At 43.0% G+C, this 27,077-nt stretch overlaps 2 protein-coding genes across 7 annotated transcripts; one reads left to right on the top strand and one right to left on the bottom strand.

Annotated features, from left to right (window-relative positions):
• Nucleotides 1–390: 390 nt before the first annotated feature.
• Nucleotides 391–24,643, top strand: LOC108101541. Of its 6 annotated transcripts, none has more exons than XM_017205926.2 (16): nucleotides 391–660; nucleotides 1,502–3,934; nucleotides 10,092–11,915; nucleotides 15,571–15,736; nucleotides 15,903–16,141; nucleotides 16,237–16,400; nucleotides 16,549–16,685; nucleotides 16,732–16,884; nucleotides 18,662–18,757; nucleotides 21,254–21,403; nucleotides 21,471–21,547; nucleotides 21,708–22,019; nucleotides 22,166–22,260; nucleotides 22,327–22,415; nucleotides 22,477–22,793; nucleotides 22,927–24,643. In XM_017205926.2, the coding sequence occupies exons 2-16, from the start codon at nucleotides 3,864–3,866 to the stop codon at nucleotides 23,060–23,062; spliced, it is 4,026 nt and encodes a 1,341-aa protein (XP_017061415.1). In that variant the 5' UTR covers nucleotides 391–660; nucleotides 1,502–3,863; the 3' UTR covers nucleotides 23,063–24,643. The 6 variants fall into 6 exon arrangements, with proteins under 6 accessions (XP_017061415.1, XP_017061414.1, XP_017061416.1 ...); XM_017205925.2 differs by having other exon boundaries at nucleotides 391–787; XM_017205927.2 differs by lacking the exon at nucleotides 391–660 and having other exon boundaries at nucleotides 1,444–3,934.
• Nucleotides 24,627–27,077, bottom strand: LOC108101543. Its single transcript, XM_017205931.1, has 6 exons — nucleotides 26,798–27,077; nucleotides 26,398–26,742; nucleotides 25,666–26,322; nucleotides 25,402–25,604; nucleotides 24,962–25,334; nucleotides 24,627–24,900 (listed from the first exon to the last, which is right to left on the bottom strand). The coding sequence occupies exons 1-6, from the start codon at nucleotides 26,987–26,989 to the stop codon at nucleotides 24,790–24,792; spliced, it is 1,881 nt and encodes a 626-aa protein (XP_017061420.1). The 5' UTR covers nucleotides 26,990–27,077; the 3' UTR covers nucleotides 24,627–24,789.

Below are 27,077 nucleotides of genomic sequence, written 5' to 3'. Positions count from 1 at the left end.
ACTGTTCCATCTGAACAACAATTACTTGATGAATATTAAAGCAAACATAAATGTTTAAGAGAGAGCTGCCATATTTGGGGAACTCCACTGTGCGGCAGGACACGAGACACTCAGGACATGTGCACTTTCACTGCCGCGCCACCCACAAGCTCTCGGTTTCACTTTGGCCGCAGAAGAATGTGCTTTTGTGCCGTTCGCCTTTGCCATAGTCATATCCTGGCCCCCTCCAAGGACCCCTCCTTTGCATTTTTGGCAGGCGACTTTGCCTGTCCTTATCGATTTTCAGCGAATCTCGCAGGCTCAACTCAACTCGGCTCGGCTGTTTCTGCCTCCGTTTCTGTTTCTGTTTCCGTTGCCACGGCGCACGTCAGTGGCATGCGAATCGGAAAGCCAAGTCTCACTTGTCGCGCTGAGTTCGTTCGTGTCGCAGCAGCAGCAGCAGCAGCAGCGCAGCAGTGGCAGTGTCAGCAGCTACTATTCCGTTCGTTACATAAAGAAGAGATTTCAAATAGCAAGTTTAAGTGCGCTGCTCGGTTGCGAATGGCATAAATCATTCAGCGAAGTCAGCATTGTGATAAACACTTAGGCGAAATTGAAAACGAAAGGAGCCAGCGCGACCCACAAAATAAAAAAAAAAGAGAATCGAAATCGAAATTGAAAGTAAAGAAAGAATGTTATAATACGAGTTTCGAGAAGCAGTGACTGTGTATCTGGTACATAGAGCCCGAAAAAAAGAATATATGAAATATTAAATGTGCCGTAACACGGGCGTTGAAAAAAGTACCAGGTAGTCGTGGGTTCAGGAAAAAACGAGGAGTTCAAGGAGCAAGAAGAGGAGGAGGGGAAAAGGTGGCGAAGAAAGACGAAAGGCGAACGAAAATGTAATAGAGGTCAAAAGAAGCATTGATTTAACGTGTGCACTTCCTCCCACTTTCACCTCCACTCCTCTGGCTTCCTCTTCTTCTTCCTCCTCGATGGCTCCTTGTTATCCTCCCACCACCGCCACTACCACCATCGCCACCCACAAGGTGTCCTGTGTGTCCTGTGCGCTGTTTTTCGTGCCACGACTGTTGTGCGTGTCTCTCTCGCAATATTTGCGTGTGCGTGCCTGTGTCTCTGTGTGTTATAAATAATTTGTTTAAAATTCGTCAAATCGCTTGACGTTTCATTCAATAAATTTCACCCACCATGGCATAGAAACAGACACACACACACACTCATACACACACACACACATGTGGACATGCCGCTCCGTGTGGCGCCCGTGAATCGTGTATGTATGTGCGAAAAATGTTGATGACGAACCACTTACGTCTATCGCAAACCCACGAAACCAACGAAACCACCACAAACACAGCCGCAGCAGCTGAAAAAATCGCATGTAACACACCAACACACCCGCACACCACACACACTGAGACACAGACACACACGTTGCCCTAGGACACACGTACAGTTCAATATCCAATAAGAAACCAAGCATAATTACATAATCAAATAGAACGACTGGCAAAAAAATAAAAATAAAACAGACAAAAGACAAAAACGAATAAATAGAATCGGAGCAACAAAAGCGGAAATCAGCGCAAACAAGGACAAGAAAGCAAACTCGAAAAATCAACGCAAAGTGCAGAATTATTTAATCAACGCCAGCCAGCAGTCAGTCAGCAAGTGGAAAACCCTGGAAACGCCTATAAATAAAGGACACGCGATAACCAAAAATAGAAAGTAATGATAAACCAAAACCAAAGTACCTGCAACAATGAAATTGAGCAAATCTTAAAGGCATAACCAAAAAAGCAAACCGAAGATTAGAATTACTTTTAAAAATATACAAAGGACACTCGCTATATACAAAAGTGCTATAGATAAACGATAAACGCTAACCACATAAGCAAAAAACAATACAAAAAAAAACACAAATCTGTAGTTCGTTGCCGTTTGTTCACCGCCGGATGATAATACAATATACAGCCCAAGGATATAGAGCGTAATCCCCGTTGAGATAGTGTAATGGAACTAACCTCGTAGTTTGTAGAGAGACGAGCGTCTCTGCCCATAGGACAGCAAATAAAGAAATTCAGATAACCGCAACATAAACGCACTTAACGACTAACTAAAACTACCAAGTAGTTGCCTCTCTATATACAATATATATATATATATATATACACCTACGAGATATATACAAGAATACCTAGCCGTAGCGAATAGATAAACGCCAGTCTGTATATCTACCTATATGGATTTATTTTTATAATGCCGCTAAAGCAAAACTCGATCCCGAACCCAGCCCCGCCCTCGACCTAGGCCTTTCAAATTGCATCTGAATAAGTAACGAGGGCGATTAATGCATTAATTGGGTGGCGAAGGACGTCGCCACACGGAGTCCCAAGGAGGGACTGTCGCCGGGTCCGGATTTGGATCGGGGTCCTTTGCGTGTGGCTCGTGTAGCCAGATACACACGTATACCCACGGAGGCATACAAACGTACAGGACGAAATCGAGCTACCTGCTTTGGGTTTCCCGTGTTGCGCTGCCTTGACGCAACTCCGCCTTAACTCGCGTCGCTTCCATTTGCCACAAAGTAAAAAAAACACAAAATAAAAAAGGCGACCGCAAAGCCAAAACTGCGGTGCGTTCGTTAAACTTTCATGACCAAACATTAACTTAAGCAGGACGAGAGGACAGGAGTGGAGCGGAGCGGCTAGAGGGTTGAAAAGCGGCGGATAGCATACATTTCGGAGCAAGGAAACTGAGCTGTCATCATCACAAGCCCAAAAAAACCAACCCACACCCCCTTCCAACAGCTAGTTTGTTTTTGTGATAAATAATTTAACGATCCATACTTGGATCCCGATCCTGCCGACCATCCCACGTTCAGCTCCAGTTACCGTTATCGTTACCGTTACCGTTACCGTTACCGCTACAGTTATAGCTCCAACTCCAGTTCCAGTTCCAGTTCCAAGGCCCCACCATCACATCCGTACACCACCAACCGAGAAGCAACAATAACTATACACCCTAGAGGTTAAACGACATTTATAATCCAGAGTACAAAACGAATAGCCCCGAAAAACGCTGTAAACTAAACTAAAAAAAGAAACCAAAAAGCTAAACTATAAATAGTAACATATGGTATTATTATACACGCAACTCAAACAGATAAAGCCATCAAGTCAGAGTCACATAACCTCAAACGAATGAGAGCCTATAAAACAAAAACGAATCGAAACGAAAAGTGAAGAATTATAAGCAATACAAGCAGTGCTGTTGACTATTTTAGAGGCCACCTTTTAGATACCCTCACCCAACCTACGTTATTCAACCAAACACCTAAGAACCCACCAAAATCGAAAACCTAACCTAAAAGCTAAAACCTACAACCTACAACCTAAAACACGGATAAGAAAAACAAGCCCCATGTGCGAGTGAGATAGCTAGAGCGGACAGAAAGAGAGAGAGAGTGTGTAACACAACGAAAAGCAATTTATTTTTGTTTACGTGTCCGTGTGCCTCAGCCTTGGACCTGTATTAGTTAATGCCAAATATCGAAGCGGAAGTTGCACCAACACCTGCACACACAACTACTAATACTACTAGCGCTAGACACTTACACACACTCAGCCGTTATGACAAGGCCAAGAATTGCAGCGGGCATTGCGGGGCCTTCCCGGCGGCACTAGCAACACCCTCAGAAAGGCGAATAATAAAAAAAGTAAAACCAGAAATATCCCCGTGAACAACAACCACGTTACGTTACGTTACGTTAGCGAAGGTGGCGCGAGTGGTTCGATGTGGTTCGAACTCGAGTTCGAGTGCAGGTGGTGACGTGACAGCGGCGGCGTCGTGGGTCCAAGAAAATGCACGTTAAACACACTCAGCGCCGAGTCAGCGGTCCTGGAGCCTTCGGAACCTTTACCAACGATCAACGGTAGGCGTTACCAACTCACTTGTACTCATCTTTGTATGTCCTTGTACTGTTGTTGTGCACGATGTACGTTGTACTGGTGTGGGAGAGCATCCGCGACTCTCGGATCAAATAAAATTGATTCTGATCTGGGATCTCCCACACCGCGCTGTACAGTTTTGAGATGAATGTATTTCTGTTCCGTTTTTATGTGATCCTTAGGGTGGAACCTTTAAAAACCACATATAGATGATGTAAATTTAAAGGTTATAATTTTTAGCAAAGTTGAAGTAAACATAAATCTTTATGAAATGAAATCTCAAAGGGAAAGTAGTCAACATTGCGTATGAGCAATTTTTATATAATTATTACTCATACGCAGCGTTGACTATTTTCCGAAATTTTCAAACACCATATTCTTTTTTTTTTTTTTTGTGAAAATGGCAACTAAGCTATGCATTGAAAATCTTTTATGATGACATTTTCTAAAAGAATATTTGAAGGTTTGAGGTCCACCCTGGGATCCTGTTTATTGTGTTGTTCGTTTTGTATCGTTTCGTTTCGTACCGTTTTGTTCGATGTCTGTTTCTGTTCCTTGTCTCTTGAGTTACCCTGTTATTGTTGTTGATGTTGTTGCTGCTGCTGCCACAGTTGCTGTTGTTGTTGTTACTGTTCACAATCATCCGCGTGTGTGTGAGTGAGGCTAAGTGGGCGTGGGTGTGTGCGTGTGAGTGAGTTGCCAAGTGGTCTCCTTGTTGGCCCGCTGTGAACTGATTTCCTGCTCCTGCTCCTCCGCCCCACCACCGCCCCGTTCCTATTTTCAGGGGGTCATCCGTCATCCAGTCAATGCAATTACGAAACTAGATTAAAAGTCCAGCCAGGCCAGCAACAACAATGGCCACACACCAATACCAACACGAGCGGACAATCGCACCAATACAATGAATCGCGCATCGCTTGAGAATAGTGTCAAAGTACTTTAAGTGCAATCGCACGCAGTGTTGCATACATTCGGGGGCCACTGTTCATGTAATTGCAGTTGTGTGGGTGTGTGTTTGAATGAGCGGAAGCTTTCGCTTTTACTTCAATGATTAAACCACTGACCGAATTTCGGCTGGCATTATGCTTGTCTTGGTGTGTGTTTGTATGTATCGATAAGCGCTTGCCGACTTACTGCATTGTTGTTGCCTCCCACATAGACACACACTCACACATACTCATAGCTTATTCACCGACAGAAACACACTCACACACATGATAAAAGACAGAGACAACGACAGTGAGCGAGTGAAGCAGAGGGCCAGATAAGCTGTTCTTTTCTTTTGTGCCAAAAAGGAAGACCGATGTTTCCAATTGAGCTAGTTCTAGTTCCACATTTCCATACACTCGACAGCAACAAAAAATCACACACACACACATACAGCCACACAGAAAATACAGAGACAAACACATACAAAACATGGGCAGGACCCTCTCGTGTCTGTGTGCTTTGTGCAGTTAATTTAATTTCTTATCCCCCAAACGAATCTCATTTAAGTTATTTCCCGCTCAGTTTGTTAGTTTTTCAGTTTCGTTTCCTTCATTTCTCGTTTATTATTTCCATTTGGTGCTCGTCACGTGAATAACTTGGATTTATTTCGTGTCCTTGTCGTTGTTGTTTTGCAGAAAAACTTTGCTTAAAAGTACAAAAAACGTTGAAAACAGAAAGTAAGAACCAACCAAACTGAAACCAAAACCAAAACCAGATAAGAATAAAAGCCACAAACCGAAATTTTGCAACTCACATATTGCTGTGGAGCGATCTTAGACATCACCAGTGAAGGTACCGCCGACCAAGTTTCGAATATTCCCCATACTTTCTTTCTATCTCTCTCTTTTTGTCTCTCAGTGTCTCTGCCTCTCTCTCTATATAGATCGTAGTCTCTGTATGGTACTTCTACTAATACTACTACTACTTAAACTTACTACCTATACTTACTACTTAACGTTACAAATACAACTGCAACACTGATATAAGATACACATTTAATGCTACTAACTTTCCTGCTCGTTACTAGAAACTTCCCCAAAAAACCAAACCCCACCCCCTACAAGTTTCAACTTTTGAGCTTCACAATTTCTGGTTGCAAGCGAAAGTAAATTCATTAATTTTGATGCACTTTGCTAACAAACCCGTTCCACAAAAGTCAACCAAAAAAGAGATAAACGAATGCATCGCTTTAATGACTTTTTCCCCGCCTGCTTAAGATCTTTAGTAAACCCACACTCGTCTGACCCCTTAGATGCTACCCCGACTCCCATATATCACCCAAGTCGAGTTCAAATTTATTTACAATTGGCATGCCAAGTGGTTGTGATGTAGCATTTCTTTGTTTGTTGACTCCACTGATTTCCCTAACCCCCGGCCCGCAATCCAGATTTATTAATTGCTCGGCTGTCGTTATAATTAATGGATAATTTTGGCGGAATTCTGGTTAGCCGAAAATCGTGTTATTTATAGACGAGCTAAGCTCTCATCGAGTTCTGTGTTCATTTGCCTGTCCAGCCGGAAATCTTTTGAAGTCGAAATTTAATTACTGCCTGCGCAGTGTATTTAAAATGGCATTTCCATACAAACAACATTAGATGACCCATTGGTAACCTCAGCTCGTTATTGCAATGACCTTAAATGGGCCAAAACCGGAGAGTTTCGGATTGGCAAGGTCGTTTCGGACCCGTTCTGATTATCAACTGAAGCCTTTGTTATATTTTGGGGTGATAAAAATTTGTATTTCAGAAATATTTTTATTAGGATATAACTCGAAATTCGGGTCTTTTGTCAAGTGCCTTGGAAATTTCCACACTTTGCTTGAAAAATAAAAAATTAAGGGATTAAAATTTGGTGCTGGAAGCCATAAAATAAGATAAATAAACATGTTCAGCCTATTTTCTAGTTATAAAAAGGAATAAAATATTTAATGGCCCTCTATTTCCGGACGTGCCTCTTGAAAGTATTTATAAAGCTTCTTAGTTTATATAAAGGAAATCGTAACCATCTAATTTATATGCCATTTTTCTGATTCACTTTCTCTTATACAAAGAAAAACTCGTAAGTTTATATTTGATCAAATAAAATCCGCCTGACTGCACAGGCTTTGTAGATTGGCACGATGGTAAACAATTGTGCACTAAAAATGGAAATTTTCGTAATGTGTTTACACGGAAATGTGTATCGAGTGGCATGTTTGGCAATTTGCTTTCAATTTTGTTTGATTTTGTTGGCGGGAGCTTTCAGCTCATGGGCAATTAAATGCATATTGAACATTTTCCAAAATATTCGCCCGGATTGAATGCTAAAATAGCACCAGCGGGCAGGTTAAGTGTTTCAAAGTTCAAGACCACCAAAGTGTTCCACATTAGACATTGGGGTTCAGGGAAGTGCGAGTGCTGCGGACTGAGTGGCACATTACCATCTCCATTGAGGCCAGCAGCTCAGATGTAAATAGAGTTGTGGATCCCCCATTTGGGGGCTCACAGCTGCACTTGATTTAATATCGATGAACGAAGTGGAATGCAGGCAGGCAGCGACTCAATTACGTACGCCTTACGAATTTACGCTTAATGCCTTCAATTGGCTTTTGAATTATTAATTGAGGCACATTGTGTCTCAGTCGCGGGTGGAGCGGTGGAGCAGTGGCGATTTCGATGGCGGAAACCTGCTCCGCCAGACTCGTTTGGCCCCCAGTTCCACGCTCTCGAGGATCGGCAGCACATGCTCCCAGCTTCACGGCTAATCCCCTGGCCAGAAGGCCACTCCATTGCGCCAAAAGTTCACATTGAACAAGGGCCGCAAAAAAAAGAGCAGTCGGAAAAAACAATTTAAAATAGGCCTAGTAACTCAGCAGTTATTGGCTTTTGGCTTTGATAAAAAAACCAATGAAAATGTGACATAGCAACAAGATATCTGTTAAAGCTTCTTTCAATATAATTTTCACAAAAATAGAGATTACTTCAAGTAAACAATCTTCTTCTAAACAAATTTTAATGGGTGCTTTTTTTAGATTATACTGATTTGGTAGTAAATAAAAGCAGATGGAATTTATTTTTCTCTGTGCAGACAAGGTTGTCTTATTAGTTCACCCAGCCCAAAAACTGGGCCCGAACCCAAACTGCCGTCGCTACTTTGTCTGCGAAAAGGGGCAAGGGCGACTTTTGACTGCAGCACTTGACAGGTGGCAAACACTCGAAGCCGAGATGAAAAAGCCATCAGATACGAGGAACCCCAATCCAAACCCAAACCCAAGCCCAAGTCCAAAGAGCTGGAATTCCCTCGAGCTGTCGATGCTTTCGCTTTGATTTGGCTCGGCGTCGCCTCCTCGAAAGTGACTTTCGGCCAGATTAGGTCCGAGATTGGCAAGAGGCCGCCACTCGGCAGCGGATGTATCTCGGATTGTATCTCGCTCGTTCGGTATCTTTGTATCCGAGTATCTGTGGAGCGAAGTGCACACTCACCGGCGGAACATTAGCGTGCAAATATTTGACATATTTACTTATATTTGCTCAAATGACGATTTGATTCCAAAATCCAATTCCGATTCCGATTCGCATTCAAATTCGATTCAGAGCCGGGATAATTGCGCCGCTGGCGTGAGGGAGCCGCTGCCTAATTGACCGAAATTGATTCGACTCCGATTTGATGCCGGTGCTGGGAAAATGCTGTTTGCTCTGCACCATTTTCCCCCATTTTTCGCACTCAACTATAGTAGAGGAAATAATAGAGGGGGAAATCGGAATCGGATTTGGAATCAGAATCGGATAAGTTCGATGCACGCACACCGAGAATAGGGCTCCAATTGTTTTCCCTTTGTTCGAGAGCGGGGGGGCAGTGTTCAGCAATGTCAACAATAGTTTGCCTCACGTTTCGCAGCATTGATTGCCCGGCGGCACAGTGGGCCAGATCGCTCCGGTTACCCGCATTTCCATATCATCTGTAAATAAAGCATACAGCCTCCCCTTTTGCGCCATTGTAACTAACGCTTTGCTCCCACGGCTTATCAGTCCTGTTCTTCTGTTTCTTCTGTTCTTCTGTCGCAACCTTATCTTATCTCGGCCTTTTGGCCATTTGATTTAGGGCACTTCCGCCGCCCATCGTGCGGAATGGTTGTGTGTACCATCCGGCACGCGTTGCCATATATTCACCCACCTAGCCATATATCTTATATTATATCTCTATCTGCCCAATATCGAATCGGTGTGTATCCGTATCTGTATCTGTATCTGTATCTCCGTGTAGCCGTTTGTTACCGCTTGTGTATCTGTATCTGTGACTCTATCACTGCTTGGCCTGCGTGCCGCCATACATTAATTTAGTTGAATTTTTCGCGCGATCAGAAACCAGATGAGCATGTCAACCATTGTATATAGATGTCTCTATAAATTGTATCACACATTGCTCTTACAGAGGGCACTTGATATGGGCGAAGTGTTAGAACCAAGCATAAAGTAAAGTAAATTCTCTAAAGCGCTTTACACTTATTGCAAACTCCAAATAAAACAGCTGGTTATTAAAAGTAATGATGCGATTAAGTCACTCTCTGTCTAAATTGTTTCTATTAGTGTTACTAGTTAGATTGTGTGAATCATTTACAAAGTAATGATCAGATAACGCCACACTTAATCTAATATTTCTAATGAAGTCACGTGTCGTCTCAAGGCGACAGCAATTAGCAGATGAGCCTGTGATCTATTTCCACCGCAAAACCAGGCAATTGGAATCTGAAATTCAGAATCGAACCATATCAAGTGTCCCCTGTGCGATGAACTCACATACACGCCGGGAATGCGATACTCCTCCACCCCCCAAAACGCTCCTCACCGCTCACATGTTGCACAATCAATATTTATAATTAAGAATTTTCTTTGTTTGTCTCGCGGTTTTCCACACACTCGCACACTCGCACACTCGCACACTCGCACACTCTGTTTCCTGCTCACTTTAGCGTGGCCCTCTGAACCACGGAACCTGCGTTCCGTGCCGTCTCCCCACAATGCCTGCTTGCCAATTTGAAATAGATAAATTTGAGTGTTTGCCAGCGGCGCTGGCCATTCGATGCCACTGTGCTTTCCACGCGGTACTCATTGAAGTCTCCTCTTTCTTCCTCCTCCTGCGTCTCCTCTTCCTTGCTGGTGATCCCGCCAGCAGTGCCAGCCGCGACAACTTGTGCCCGGACAACCAGCCGAATCAGCAGCAGCAGCCGCACCACCAGCAGCGCCACTCTCACTCGCACCAGCACTTGGTGCGCCAGTCTCTGGTGAGTCTCAGCAACGGACAGCCGGCGGCATCTTCGGCGGCGGACAGCGCTTCGCTGCTGCGGGCGGGCGATGACCAGCAGCAGCATCAGCATCAGCAGCAGCAACAGCAGCAACAGCAGCAGCAGCAACAACACTTGCAGCAGCAACACCTGCAACAGCAACAGCAGCAAAGGCAGCGCAGCAGCACCAGTCGGCTTTCCACGAGCGGCATCTCGAAGCAGAACTCTGGGGACAGCAGGAGTGGGCTGCGGATCCTCGACAGCAGCCACAGTCCGGTGAGCTGCGGCACCCAGAGTGTGAGCAGCACTGGTGGCCAGTCGGCGCTCTACGATGCCTGCCACGAGTACTCGCGCAGCTTGAGTGCAGCCGCGGCCGAAGGAGCTGGATCGCTGCTGAAGAGCCACTACAGTGACCAGCAGTTGGCCCAGCCGGAGCCAGATCCGGAACCAGATCCGGATCCGGAAAGGGATCGCGACAGAGATAGAGATAGAGATAGAGAGAGGGAACGTCGCCATCTGACCAACCTCAATCTAAATCTGAGCAGCGAGTACGACTACAGCGGCAGCGACAAGCAGCAGCTGGTGAACGAGACGTACATCTTCAAGTGCATCGCCAACAGTCCCTCGTTCCTGCGCACCAACAAGATCAAGGAGCAGTCCAAGAAGCTGCGCAATCTCTCGCTGAAAACGCGAACGGCCAAGAAGAAGGGCCAGATCATCTCGAAGTCGAACGCGGTGTCGGATAACTCGCTGCATCCCGGTGATAAGTACTTAAACCTTTATCTGGTGGAGAAGAAGCACTCGCTGCAGCCGCAGGTGTCCACGTCGAGTTCCAGTCCGCATCCGCAGGCCTCCTCGGCGCCGGCCAGTTCCACCTCCACTTGCACGAGGAACCAGCAGTTGCCCGCTCTGTCGGCGGTTGCTGCCCGCCAGCAACAGTTGCTGCTGAACGGATCCCTAAAGGGGAAGGGTCAAGGACAGGGGCAGGGTCAGGGTCAGGGGAGCAGGCAAACCCTGCCCGGCCATCGGGCGTCGGTGAGGAGCGAGAGTGGAAGCGGTAGCAGCCACACCATTCCGGCGACGGGCAAGAGTCCGCCGGTGCCGCACTCGCTGGCGGCCAAGATCAGCAGCAGCTCGGCAAGCGGCAGCAAGAACTGCAATCTGCTCAGCGCCAGCAGCAACTCATGCCACAAGCTGCACGCCCACGCCCAAGGATCGGGAGCGGGATCAGGATCGGGATTGGGTTCGGGACCCGGGCACAGTCACTACACGGCAGCCGCGTCGCCGAAGAGCTCGGTGAGCAGCAACGGACACCTGAACAAGTACTGCCTCACGGACCTCACGCGCCGCAAGGCCGAGTTCAATCGCCAGCTGAGCGCGCCCACGGACTACACGCACCACTCCTCCAGCAACGGGTCGCAGCAGGAGGGCTCCTCGGAGGCCAACGAGGGCCACGAGCCTGTTGGCGAGTCGACGATCACCGTCGCCAGTGCCGGAGTGCCGTATCCGCATCCGTACTCCTATCCGTATCACTACGCGCACCACGCCTCCTCCTCGGCAACTGCGCCGGCCAACCTCAAGGCGTCGCTGCAGCTGCACAGCTTCTCCGGGGGCCACCACCCGTGTCCCTATCCGGCGAGGCCCACGTCCACGTCGTGCACCAACAGCTTCAACCGGCGCCACATCCGCCGGCACAAGGGCAAGCTCGGCGATCGGTGAGTACTGTACAAGACAGGGAAAATCTACTAGTTCATAATAAATCCACCTTTATATCACAAAATAGTTAGGAAATTCGCAAAGAAAAATATATTCAAATAACTATCAACTTTTTTATTTGTATAAATTCTTGAATTTTAAAACAGGGTTAGTTAATTACAATATAAATCAGGAAGTGAAATAGTTTGTACATATTTTATCGCAATTCCGGTGCGGTTAGAATTTAAAATTCCTTTTAAATTGATTGCAGTTACTGCTACTTCATTTGTATATTTTATTCAACAACTGACAAGGTCTAAGTCAATTTGTTTAGCTTTAAAGTAGCAGAACAAGCCTTAAAAATTGGAAACAAAACTTTCCTAAAATAACAGCAAACATATGGGGGGATTTCTGAGCCTACGGTGACTTTTTCCTCAGTTTACCTACTATAATTCCCCGAAAAGAGAGCGAGCTATTCAATACATTACCCCGGCTTACAAGTGGGAATTACGCGTATGCAAAACATCTGACTGTCTCTTACCGGTTTTTTTGAGTGCTTTCTGCCTTTTGCCCGCTCTGCTTATCGGCGGGCATTTGCATAATTCCATCGTCGCAGACCGAGATTCCCACTCCGAATTGCCTTTCGTCTCAGTTCGCGCAATAAACTTCTAATGGTCGTCGAGCAGTGAACTTCACGTTTGAGCGGATCGGTCGAAACAACCAAAAATTGAAAGGGTTCAAAAGTCTACAATCGGTGTGTGAAAAGTTTGAATATATAATGTGCTTATAAGTGCAACAAAATTAGCAAAAAACTATAAAACTACACATTATTAAGTTGAAGGTTTTGAAATAAACCTTTGTAAGCCTCTTTCATTAACCAAATAACTCAGCAGAAAGTTGTGTACGCTATTAGTTTCCATTTCTCGTTTAAGAGGTAAAGTTTCAAAACGAAATGTTTTGTTGAGGCAATGGTTCCAAGTTCCACAAGTCCAGATGGAATAACCAAACAATGGTTCGTCATTGTGTGATTGCAAATCGTAATTGAATCGATAACAGCACTCTTTCGTTTCTAAACGGAAAAGCGACGCGGAAAAGCGGCTCCATTATCAGTTTGATTGCGAGAGCTAAAGTAAACAACGATTCAATCGGTCGGCGTGAATAGCATAATTCTATAATTTGTCGCGAGTACACAAATCCGCAAATTGCGACCGAGAACGAGACCCAGACCCATAAAAAAAAACCATTTGAGACCTGGTCAGCGTTTCCTCCTTTCCTGACCAGTGATATCCAATCCAAACCATTTCGATCCGAATCCCCCAAGAATAGAATGCCGCCGCATACATTTGCATAAAAAATCCAGACGTATTTGCGGATCATTGTTTATGTTCCATTTGCTGTTTACTGTTTTCGGATAGTTTTTCGACTCGTGTATATTGTATTGTGTGGTTTTATTGGCATCAATTTTTGTGAAGACAACCAACCGGGCAGCGAATTACAAGCAGCCATAATTTGCGTCGCCGCTCGTCGCGAAATCAATTAAAAGGCAGCACAAATTCGTTATTTATTTATTGTGCAACGGCCGCGGGGTTCAGAACAGGTTATCAAGTCGCCACAGCATCAGCAACAGCTTAATAAAAAAAAGTCTGGCAAGAAACGAAAAAAAAAAAAAAAAAAAAAAAAAAGAAAACAAACTAGTAGCCGTAACAGTAAAGTGAAACGGAAAAGATAAAAAACAGAACATTGAGATAAAAACCAGCGTCAAGTGCACGGTGTCAATATCTCAATTATTTAATTAGGCAATTGCCAGCCAATTTCGGTCGTCTCGGAAGCAAACTGCAATTCCTGGGCCAATTGGTATTCGAGGTAAGAAGAATATCGCTCGGCCGGCCATCAAACAAACACAAACAAACACACAGAAAGTAAGAATACAACAAAAAAATTATACGATCCATGCCCACCCCCTTTTTTTCGGGTCTCGAGGACGCACACGATCCGAACCGATTCAATTCCGATTCCGATTCCGTGCCGATTCCGAATCGGAGTCCGAAATGCTACGAAGTCGAACCGCCCGCCGATCTGGTCTCGTTTTTTTTTCGGAGTGTTTGCCGGCGATTTCCAGGCGGCCTGCGAGTCTCGGCCGCTAGTCGCAAAAAGTTTGCCGCTGTAATCACTCCAAGTACTCGGTTCTACTCGATACTCTATATAGAGCGCGCCTCCAGACTTCTCCGATTCTCGAGAATCGGCGAAAGCCGTGCGAGCTATTCTGTGTGAGTCCGACCGCGCGAGTCATCATCCATCAAATCAGCGGAAAACATCTGCTCCAGCACGTTTTTAGTTTCGGTTTTCGCTTCCCAGTTGCCGACCATAAATATGTAGTTTTGAAATGCAAAACACCAAACAAAAACACCGTGAAGTGAAATGAATTGGAAATGGGAACCGCAATTAAGAATTTGTAGCCCTCAAAGTGATTTGATTTGTGTAATGCAATAGCCGGCGGAAAATAAACACTGAGCGGTTGGTTGGTGGCCGAGCGTAGCAATAACAATAACTAATAAATTCATTAGGCTAATGCCAATGGCGGCCAAGATTAAATTAAATCAGCTTCATCAGGCTTAATTAAAACGAAACTTTCCCATTTAAAAGTACACTCAATTGAGTGTGAACGGGCGAAAGAGAGCAGTAATAATAGCAATAGAAGCACCGACACAATTACGAAAAGTATTATAAATATACGAAAATATCAAATATAACCTAAGCTCAAACCAACGTAACCGCGAGCACGCGTCTCTGCCGGAATTTAACAATAGGTCCGCCGTGAACGTGAATAATAACCGTACCACGCGATTTGTCGTTCAGTGTTCGGGGTTCGGTGTTCAGTATTTATTATTTAGTGTTTGCTGCTCCAAAAAAAAAAGAAAGAAATAAAGCAAAAAAAGCGCAAAAATACCCAGGGTGAGGAGAAGGGGTCTGAAACTGGCCGGGGTATTCCAGTTTCTCTGGGCTGCCTCCCCGGAAAACCTTGACAATCACCATCCAGTGGGCAAGGTGAGGGCAGCAGCCGTCGCTCCGATTAAACCTGCATTGTGCGTGTGCCGCAATTAAAAATAAACAAAAATATCAAGAAAAACTGGATCGTTTTGGAGATCGTAAAGAGGAATACCCTAGCAGCAGCATACCCTACCTGCTCAATACTCATAAAAAGTTTTAGTGATATCGTGGTTTACAAACATTAAAGGCTTTTCCGGTTACTAAGAATCTACAAAAAATAAAAATAAATAAATTCAAGCTTTCAGGATTCATTGATATTTTTATTTTATAAATTTTTGTAAGGAACAAATAGTTTGTATTATACCAGAAAAATTAGGTACATGTTTCAGAAGGACCATAAACTATGTAGATTTAACAGATTTCATTATTCATAGATACTTTGCTTGAAATTTCAATGCTGGGGAACTCCCCAGAAGAGTAATACCCACCTAGAGTATACACAATAAATTTATTTAACCGATGCGTTAATCGACACCAGCCCATCCCGCCCACCTTGACAGCCCATCTGCGTAGTTTCACTTTCATTTTGGGCTGACCAGCACACATATGGCATAATTTCGTGTAACGGAATTTTCCGAGCCAGCACTTCCGTGTTTACAGATTCCGACATTCTCAATGCCATTTCAGACTGCTGAGCGGGGATAGTGAGGAATCGGTGCGCTGCTCCTACTGCTCGGTGCTGAATGTGAACGAGAACGACCTGCGCATTTCGTTCGAGAACACCTGCACCGACTCCCTGGTCACCGCTTTCGATGATGAGGCCCTGCTAATATGCGACCAAGGAACCGAAATGGCAAGGACAAAGGTTTTATTAGTACTACTATCACGGGACAGACACATATATCCTTTGCATATATAACACTTAATTATTACAAGACTCTGACTTTGACTGCTTAGCAGGCAACTGGATTTGGAAAACTGAAAGTCTAATGAGATATCACTTTTATCCACACACACAGGTACACTTTGATGACGTGTCGTTGTACGGCACTCCGAAAGAGGAGCCCATGCCCAACATACCGATCGTGTCGGAAAAAGTCTCTGCGAATTTCCTAAAAAGTCAATTGCAATCATGGTTCCAGCCGACGGACAACCGACTGGCCATGAAACTGTTTGGCAGCCGAAAGGCGCTGGTCAAGGAGCGAATACGTCAGAAAACTTCCGGGCATTGGGTCATACACCCTTGCAGTTCATTCAGGTGGGTTCTGAATAAAAAATAAAAAAAATATTTAAAATAATTTATAATAATACAATACCCCTTGCTAATCAACTATAATCAATCTCCTTTGACAGGTTTTACTGGGACCTTTGCATGCTTTTATTATTAGTAGCAAATCTTATTATCCTGCCAGTCGCAATATCATTCTTCAACGATGATCTGAGCACACGATGGATTGCCTTCAACTGCCTAAGTGATACTATTTTTTTAATAGATATTGTAGTCAATTTTAGAACAGGTAATGCACACTCAACCCAGCCAACTAACGAACAAGCCCCCCCCACCAATTTTTTTCCGAAACCCCCATCCAAAAATACTGGTTCCATGTCCCAAAGTCTTCGCCCCCTGCTTAATCGAACACTTTTCGCACGAATGTCTGTTTTCAGGAATTATGCAACAAGACAACGCTGAACAAGTAATATTGGATCCAAAGCTTATAGCTAAACACTATTTAAGAACTTGGTTTTTTCTCGATTTGATTTCGTCGATACCGCTAGATTATATATTTTTAATTTTCAATCAAGTAAGTCAATGTATTTAAGAAACAGTACGCAACATTTTAATTTAAGATTATGAAATTGCAGGATTTCTCTGATTCTTTTCAAATATTGCATGCTGGACGCGCCCTGCGCATCCTGCGCCTGGCGAAGCTGTTATCCTTGGTCCGACTGCTCCGCCTTTCCCGCCTCGTGCGCTACGTGTCCCAATGGGAGGAGGTCTATGTGAGTACACCCGGCTCATTTTGGCAACGCTCGATCCTTTAGTTCCTTCTCGTTTTCGTTTCCTTCAGTTTCGTTTCGTTACCGTTTCATCTTTAGTTTGCATAACAATGTACTTACTCCCCCTGGTTTTCAGTTTTACGACACATTTGTACAATATATACACAGAAAAAATATGTTTGTTTTGGTTTCTAATTCCTATTTCTTTATAAGCTCGACGCTTTACATATATTTGAAATTCCATGAAGTTAAGGTTTCAAGAAATACAACAACTGCCTTAAAGTATGCTATGTTACATTACCTTATAAAAATGTGTTGAAAAGACATTCAGTATTCAAGTATTTTACTCTAAGTTCAACTTTTTTCCACTTTTATTTTTTCTGTGTATATATGTGTTTCAGTACCCCGTTTCGTCATTACCTTTTTGGTTATAAGTCAGGGATCCTTGATCCCTGATCGACCCTCTTTTTCGGTTTGAATTTCTGTTTAGTTTGCTCCAAATTCTCGACCGTAAGATCAGCATAACTACCCGTTCACTCCACACCACAAAAACAGATTCGAGGATCTAGGTTATATCTAGTCAACTGCAGTTAGGCTTAGCACAGTGGTCAGTGGTCAGGGGAGTTCGGATATTAATATATTATGAAACCCCAAAGTGCTCACTTTTCTTTGTTACATGTGTACGTACATGTGTGTGGCATTAAGAACTATTGAATAATTGTGGATGGCGCGCAGTAATGTTCAAACTATGTATTTTCTTTCAGTTGTTATCTGGAACCTCTGTGTCTATGATTTCCGTTAAACGTTTAAATCCTTTGCGTTCGATTACCAATCGTTTTGTTTACCAAGTATGATATAACCTCCCTCAACCTATGTGTGTCTATAAAGTCAATCAAACATAGAACCAGACAATCGCTGTACCATAAGCCAACTCAGATTGTAAATTATACAGTTGTGTGACCCCGATGTTTGTTTCGTGTTGTGCGCCTGCTGCGCTTCGGGTCCACAAGACCAGATCCTGATAAATCCCCCAGGCCGATTACTGCAAGAACATACCTATATATCACCCTACACACACACCCAGACACTAACATATTCGTAACACACTCAAATCGAATCGAAAATGTATATTTTTTTTTGGGTTTTTTCTCGAACCATCTGACGCGCTCGCTAAGCTTGAGAACTCGTTCACTTGTGCCGCGGGAAGATTCCTTTGCTTTCTTTCACATTTCTTCAGTTGAGTCTTCGATTTATCGCTTCTGTTGTTCTGATATTCTATATATTCGATTTAAGATTTCCTATTAATTTCTTGCCGACTTTGAAGCACTCAAATCGATATTCTTCATTGCACTTTGTACAACTCTTTGAACTTCTTTGAAGGCATTTCCCCAACTCAAGGGCTGGGGATTGCTTTTATCCTATGTCTATATCCAAAACCGAAACTCCCACCCACTCCCTTAATCCCCACCCCCACTTCCAGCCACACCACACCCCCTGAGATACGTACAAGTACAGTTCCTTTAGTCCTATGTAAAACATTGCCTAAAATTGGAAACCACCGTATATTATGATTTATGTTTATTTTGTTTTTGATGCGCTCAACTTAAGCGATGAAAAGAAAAGTTTTTTGCTAAATGCGACTAACAACAACTTATGATGCTTATGAAAATCAGTTTAAGAAAAACAAACAAACAAAACAAAAATAAAATAAACAAAACAATACAAAAATCCAACCTAGCTGAATCAGGGCCTAAAATACCTGTGTATATATGGTTTTTAGATTCTGCAGAATCTACAGAAAAAAAGTGCTGATCGCAGAGGGAGAATGAACAGAAAAGACAAAGATGGCTTGACAAAAAGCAACCTAATTCTCAAGGTAAACCATCCAATAAAAAAGTAACAACCCAAAAATCAAAATCAACAACACAACAACTTCAGTATATATTGATAAACAAAAACCAAAAGCCTTGATTGATTGAAATTATGATTATGTATTATTGGCGCAACATAACTCACGTTTTGAGGAATGTTTGAGCCAAAATTGAGTTTTAGTGCATAATTTCGTTCGATTGTTCGTTCGTTCGATTGTTCGTTGATCATGTTTGCTTGATTTTAATGTTCGTTCGTTCGTACGTTCTGTAAATTTTCTGAGACTGCCTTTTTTACATATTGATTGATTGATTGATTGATATTGTCATACATAATCTCTATTTCTCATGTGATGCATAATGAAAACTCGCCAAAACGAAAAAGAAGAAGAGAGTTTAGCCCAAAAGCAGCCAAAGAAAAAAACATGTTTTCTGATTATGAATCTTCGGTGCCAAACCGAAGCTCTTTTCGTGCTCTTCACACGACGTAGAATAAGTCAAAAGGATAATGTAATATATTTCGCTAGATTCCGTAGTTTTTGAATCCATGCATGAGCATGATCGGAAATCCTATCGTATTGCTAAATCTATCATTGTGAACCGCAGATTAGCTGGGTTATATAACGCTGTGAAGAGCATGAAAACGCCACAGATCTCAGGATATATTACGAAGTCGAATTGTATAGTGTGTTGAATGCTTTCTGCTTTCGAAATATGAAGCAGCACAGATCGAAATGTTACCACTGTAAAGACACCAACAAATATGCACTATACCATATAGTAGCAAAAGTAATGGCTGCTGTTGCTTTCGCTTTAGGTTTAGGTCTTAGATCCGGACACAATGACACACATCCAATATAGTCAATCGATCTGAAGCAGGTAAACTGATCCAACGACCAATCAGATCGAACACGAACACTGTACTATATCTAGCCACATACTACTCGTATTCTATAGCATACATTTGTGGGCCCGTGCCAAACGCTTTCCACATATCCTAACCTATATCGTATCTATCGTACTCAACTTAACCTCACTTTGAGCTCAATGCTTTCTGCTTTTGTACTGCGCGCTTTCCGCTCGAACTCTCTCTTGCTCTCTCTAAACTACACAGAGAAAATCGAAATTAGTTACAGAAATGTTTAAGCTTAAACATATAAAAGAAACTTTAAAGAAATGTTTAATTTTTTCAACTTTAACAAGATCTGTTTTTGATTAAATCCATTAAATCTGTGACAATTTTTTTTCTCTGTGTAAAAAATACAACTCTGTTTTGATGCCTCTGCTACCGTTACTTGTTTTTTTGTTACTGTTTCTGGTTTGGTATTGGTTTCTCTGACATTTTATTTCTCAGCCTTCTTCCCCTTCTGTTGTACAAAAGATTTCAGCAAGAGCGCGTAAAAAATAAAAGAAAAATAAGCTTTTTGAAGTGACACCCACACACACACATGTACACGCACACACGCAGCTACAGCCACTGAATTCTTGAATGCAACAATCGTTATTTTATTATCTTAATACCGCTCCCTTTCTCTGTCTCTTTCTCTCGAACTCTCTGTTCCTGTTCCTGCTCTTGCTCTATGTTTTCGTTTACCGTTCGTTTGATTTCCGTTAATTTCATGTGTAATTTCCGTTGGTTTGTTTACCGTACTTTGTACAGAATTACGTAGTTCAATTACTAACAACTGCGAAAGTCAAATAAACAAAAACGCTTTCATTGTAAAATACGAGTTTCGATTTCGACATTTCGAACGTTTGAACGGCTTAGTGTCCGTAATTATGTTTAACAAACGTAAAACAAAACAAACAAAAAACAAAAAAACAACAAACAAAAGTAAAGATGAGCACTTGTACCATAATTTAGAAGCTGATTTTGCACCCATTCGAATTGTAGAAATGGTTTGAATTTGAATTGATTGAGTTTGAATTGATTGCCCAGGTTGTACACTGTACACAAAGTACACCCAGTACACCGGACACTGTTGTATTGCCTAACACTAGACTAATCTTATCTTATGTTATCTTATCGGATGTACTACATATACCTCAACTCTGCTCCGATCCGATGATTTGGAGACCCAGGATTCCGAGTATCCGTTGCATACTTATCGGGCAGAGTGGGGAGTTTGAGTAATTTCTTGTTTAATATGGCTGTGGTTTGGTTTGTTTTAGTTGCTTTGATTGGCATAACGCAATAACTGTTATATTTACTACCGGTAGCTGGAAACGCCAAGAACGTCACCAAGTGCGCCAAGTTGCAAACAAATTATTCCAAGTTCTAAGTTTCATTTCCTCGTTTGGGTTTTCTTTCACTCGTTTACTTGAGACGTTTGGTTTTATATATGTGGAACTCACACCCATATGTAACACACGCACACTTGGACACATATACAGACACAAACACAGACACACACAAACACAAACACAAACACACATACACACACACGAGCGGTGTTGGGCTTTGGTTGATGTGCACTCTTTTTGATTGACCTCTCTGGTTGCAGTTCCTCAATATGGCCTCGGTCTTCATGAGGATCTTCAATTTAATTTGCATGATGCTCCTGATCGGCCATTGGAGCGGCTGTTTGCAGTTCTTAGTGCCAATGTTGCAGGGTTTTCCATCCAACTCCTGGGTCTCCATCAACGAGTTGCAGGTGCGCGCAGATCGGTAAACCCCATCTATCTGGTATCGAGCTATCTAAATGGGCTGTTCCATTGCAGGAATCGTACTGGCTGGAGCAGTATTCGTGGGCATTGTTCAAGGCCATGTCGCATATGCTCTGTATAGGCTACGGCAGGTGAGTAAATGTCCCCAACCACTTGGATTAGTTCTTCTTCATGGGAAGAGTTTACTTAAATTGTGTAGGTTGTTGGTCACCTAAGATTGGGATTCATGGTTTTTAATAAGATAATGCTATTATAGAAGTAACATTGCTAACACCCCTTTCTTTTCCACAGATTTCCACCACAATCACTGACAGACATGTGGCTCACGATGCTATCGATGATATCCGGGGCCACCTGTTACGCATTGTTCCTCGGTCACGCGACCAATCTCATCCAGAGCTTGGACTCAAGCCGGCGCCAGTACCGCGAGAAGGTTAAACAGGTGGAGGAGTACATGGCCTATCGCAAGCTGCCACGCGACATGCGGCAGCGCATTACGGAATACTTCGAGCATCGGTACCAGGGTAAATTCTTCGATGAAGAGTTGATACTTGGCGAGTTGAGCGAGAAACTGCGCGAGGATGTCATCAACTACAACTGCAGGTGGGCGATCTGTCACTGGCCAGTGATTTTATAAGTGTTTTGTACTTTCAGCCAATTAGATAGAAAATTGTAGGATTAGTATTTTGCTTGTGTTCTCATCAAAAAGATTACATCTTGCTAAACTCGAAAATTGTAATATTTCACAGATCCCTCGTGGCGTCAGTGCCTTTTTTTGCTAATGCCGATTCGAATTTCGTTTCCGACGTAGTTACCAAACTGAAATACGAAGTTTTCCAACCAGGCAAGTTTCTTACTAAATAATTCGATTAAATGTACAACTGATTTAATGATTAATTAATTTGTTTAGGTGATATTATCATAAAGGAGGGTACGATCGGTACTAAGATGTACTTCATACAGGAGGGCGTGGTGGACATTGTCATGGCCAACGGCGAGGTCAGTTAATAATACAAAAATTAAACCATAAAATACAGTAAATAACCACTACATTCACTAGGTTGCCACCTCACTATCGGACGGATCTTACTTCGGTGAGATCTGTCTGCTGACCAATGCGCGTCGAGTGGCCAGCGTGCGAGCCGAAACCTATTGCAATCTATTCTCGTTGAGCGTGGATCATTTCAATTGCGTTCTGGATCAGTATCCGCTGATGCGCAAGACCATGGAGACTGTGGCCGCCGAGCGGTTGAACAAGATTGGCAAGAATCCGAACATAATGCATCAGAAGGACGAGCAGCTGAGCAATCCGGAGTCGAACACGATTACGGCTGTGGTGAATGCCCTGGCTGCCGAGGCGGATGACTGCAAAGATGAGTAAGTTGGCTGGGGAAATCCGAATGTTTACTAAAAAATATGTCCTTGGTGATATAAAATAGGTCTTAATTGGTTTTTCTTACAAAAATGTTATACTATTTATTGCTAAATGTGTTTGTTTGTTTTATTCCAGTGACATGGATCTCAAGGAGAATTTACTGCATGGGTCAGAGTCGAGCATTGCTGAGCCGGTGCAGACGATACGCGAGGGTCTCCCGAGGCCGCGGAGCGGAGAGTTCCGCGCCCTGTTCGAGGGCAACACCCCATGACACTGAGGAACGATGACGAGCGGTGCCGGCGGGCACCGGGCATCCATCTGAAGCCAGCGGCTCGGCTCGCTGGCCACTCACTCACCCAAAACCCACACCCATACCCCACACAGGACCCCACACTCACACACACACACACACACTGCGTATATAATAATTTAGTAAAAGGAACCCCAAGACGCGATAAGAGTACACTAAAAAAGAATCAATTTATGGTAGACACTCTATATATGCAATTGCGATTTAGTAGAAAACGTATTAAAACAAAAAAATCCAAAAAAAGTAAAAACAAAAAACAATTACACAAAAAATGTCCTCAATAATTATTCATAATTTCAGCTCCGCTAACTGTGATGACTTTAATATAAGAATCGAAAAAAAATTAACAAAAAAAGAGAAAACGAGTACATACAGAGATAAATTATACGATAGAGAGAACTCAGCAGCCAGCAGACAGATCAGAAAATCACGACCCACAGCCATAGAAGATTTGCCACCCGAACACCTCACTTCACACGCCACACCAACACACACACACACACTCGAACACAGAATAAATACTGACATATAAAGTAAATCTACATATAAGTTTTATGCCCACGATATTGTAACGATAACGAAGTGAATAGACTTTTGAATTGCTACATAGGCGTTAGTCCTATGGACCTACTACAAGAACACACAGCCACACACACGGAGGCACACCTGGAGCTGGTCAGGTGGGGAGGTCAAAGGTGACAGGTATCAGGCATCAGGCATCAGGCGACAGGTGACTACAGTCAGTCAGACAGACATGCATCCACTTATGATATAAACGAAGCGAAGCGTTACAGCATACCAAAACATATTTATGCGCGTAGCTATTATGTACTCGAGCAACCAACAAACAAACAAACAACCAAACAATTATGTATTATTGCGATTATATAGCATATTTAAATACGCATTGCAAAAAGGGAAAACATAACTCAGCAATATACAAAACAAGAAAAGAACCCAAGAAACAAAACAAAATGAAAAGTATTTAAGCAAATTTAACGAATGCGCATTAGTAGTTGAACTATTAGTTTTTCACTCACTAACAAACAAAACACCACTCGACACACAACGTAGTAGAGAAGCCTCAACAAAAAACAAAAGGAATAAATATATTAAAAACCAACCTCAGGGTGCCGTCGTTTCAGCGGTCACCAAAAAATAACAAAAAAAAAAAACAAAAAAAAAGAACAGACAAGAAACCAACTATATACACAACATATATACAAAACATAGACAATGTTGTCTTTTATAGGGAATTGTTAAAGCGCCTCAGTTACATTTCAAGTATTTATTGCGGGCCTGCCGCCGAGCAAGATCATGATTTTCCATTAAGGTTCAGAATTTTCGTTCGAGGTACCACATTTCGTTGCGAGCGAGATCTCTTTTGCAAGTGGTTCGTCTTTGAGTCCTTGTTTGTTTTACTTTCAAGCATAAATCAGGCGAAGGACAGCGACTTGTTGAAGGATTTATGTAACTTAGTATTTTATTACACGTAAACTAATAAAAAGAAAGCAGAAGGACAGCGTTTGCCTTAAAATAATATGTAAACGAGTTTTATTGAAGTGCAACTAAGAAACATAAAGAAATTAATATGACATTCCATGCCGATAAGTTGGAGTATAGAAATGGTCTTAATGATCAAATTACGCTATAACCGAATATCTAGTAATCTATATACTTATGTAAATTTATGCCGTAATGCAGCGTCGAGCCCACCCGGAGTCAATGAGCGATTTGTTTAGGTTTTTTACTTGTTCGTCGGTGTTTGGATCCACCAGCACAAGATACGCTGTGTTGTTCTGCAAAAGAATTGCGGTTTGTCCTGCTATAAGCATCTTATTTATATCATAATCGGCTTACCTCGATAGCTTCGACCTTGGCGCAAAGTATGCGATAGGAAACCATCTTGTAGAAGAAGTTAACAGCTTCTGCCGACCAGGACGGAGCTTTCCACTGAGTTATAAAGGCCAGTCGACCAGCCAACCACTGCGGCGGCAGCGTGGCAAACTCCTTCAGCAGAAACTTTATATCCCTGGGGGTGACACACATTTGGACCCCAGTGTCGATCAACTCTACCTCAATGGTCTTCCTAAAGTTATCGGGCCGGTGCTTTACCACTTGGGCTCGTTCCCACGCACCTGAGTTACTGGAGCGCACGGCACAAAGATGATCCTCGGTGATCAAGCTCAGCGGCATAGTGTACTTGTCCCCATTACGACTTTCGTAAAAGGTTCTGTATAGAAATAATAAGAAATATAGGTTCATTACTAGTACATTTTAACCAATCAATAAGGGCTTACTGCATGTTGGAGGTCAAGGCCTTGTACTCATTGAACTCTTCGTTATATACCCAAAAGTTGAAGTGGTGAGGATTGTCGACCTTTACCAACTGGACCTCAATGCGTTGCTCCAACTTGATGATTGTCTCAATATCGCGACCAGGCAGTTTGTAATCAAATCGAACAGAGTCCAAAGGGTAATCGACGCCTAGAACCCGCTCGTCCTAAAACAAAATAAGCCTTTAAGTACATGATGATTAGTTACAGAATACAAATGGTTTATACCACAGCAAATGCTGGAAAGGCATTTTCATCGTCCCCATCATCGGAAGACTCATTATCAAAGAAGGGCTCTTCGGGGCCTTCAAGATCGATAACCTCCGGTGTCGTAGAATAAGATAAAGATTTGTAGTTATGCTGGGAAACGAGATCTAGCTCCTCTGATGAATTTCCTTCCTTGACAATAGTTGCTACTTCAGGTCGATGCTCCTGGTCTTCATCTCCAGAGCTAAATAGATCTTTAACCACTTCCTTAACTTCAGACTCATCTAGTTTGTTTTGCAGCTTGTCTTGGTCAACAGTGAGAGTTTCCTCCACAGTGAGGTTTTGAAAAGAATCCACAATTTCTTTGGTTTCTTTATCCAGTTTTGCATTTGCCTGTTTAAGCTTTTCAGGAGTTTGCGGTCTTTGTGGATGAACATTTTTATTTGTCAAAGACTTAGGGAGCGAATTTTCGACCTTAAGTCTCTCAGTTTCTGGAAAGTTTTTCTCCTGAAGTAACGGATTAATCTGGGGACGATTCTGTTCTAGCGGCCTATTATTTTGTGATTGAGGTGTTGAATTGTTCTGCGTTTGTGGTCTTAGAATATTCTGCGATTGGGTTCTTGAAAAATTCTGCATTTGGGGTATCGCAACATTCCGCCATTGTGGTATTGAAGCATTCTGCGGATAAGCATATGGATTAATCATCGACAGGAGATAATAATAGTACTGCAGCTGGTAGAAATTATAGAGCACCTGCCGCTGTCCGGCGCAGATCATGGCGTTAATATCGGGGTAGGCAACCGACGGGTGGGCGGGATACATAAGTCGATTGTAGTTGGGATACGAAACAGGAATGTGCTGATTTTTTGGCGCCTGATACGTTCGTGATGTCACCTGGGTAGAGCTCATTTTTCTTACGCTTTCGTTTATAAAGGTTAGATTGGAACGTTCCGAGGCAAAGCAATATTTCGGTTTGTGATGCCCTCGACTTCTAGATCTGTTGTTGGGCTTCTTTTGGCATTGCACTAGCTTTTGGATGTGCGCTGATTTGGCGGTTGCTACCGCTCTTACAAGAGCCATGGGTCCATGACCCATTACCTGGAAATTAATCGCAGTTAACGTTGTATTTGTTTGAGGTGAGGTAAGGGCATACTTGAACTGTGTCTGGAATCGAGCGGAGAAAGGATTCGGCGTCCCTGAACCCCAGATTTTGGTAGGGCACATTGCAGCCTTCTTCGCTCCGGTAATCGCGCATCAGCTTTTCGATCGTCATCTGTCCGGGTGAGGACACCACTAGCGAATGAATCACCTTCTTAACAAGGCTCAGAACACCGCGTTCCTCCATGGCTGATAAGTCCTTTAATTAACAAAAATAAGAGCGATTTTTACAAAATGTTGCTTTTTGGCGATGCAGCGCGACGCTTCGAATTGAA

Source organism: Drosophila ficusphila, unplaced genomic scaffold (assembly GCF_018152265.1).
Source record: "Drosophila ficusphila isolate 14025-0441.05 unplaced genomic scaffold, ASM1815226v1 contig_414, whole genome shotgun sequence".
NCBI lineage: Eukaryota > Metazoa > Arthropoda > Insecta > Diptera > Drosophilidae > Drosophila > Drosophila ficusphila.
This window is presented reverse-complemented; position numbering and strand designations above follow the sequence as displayed.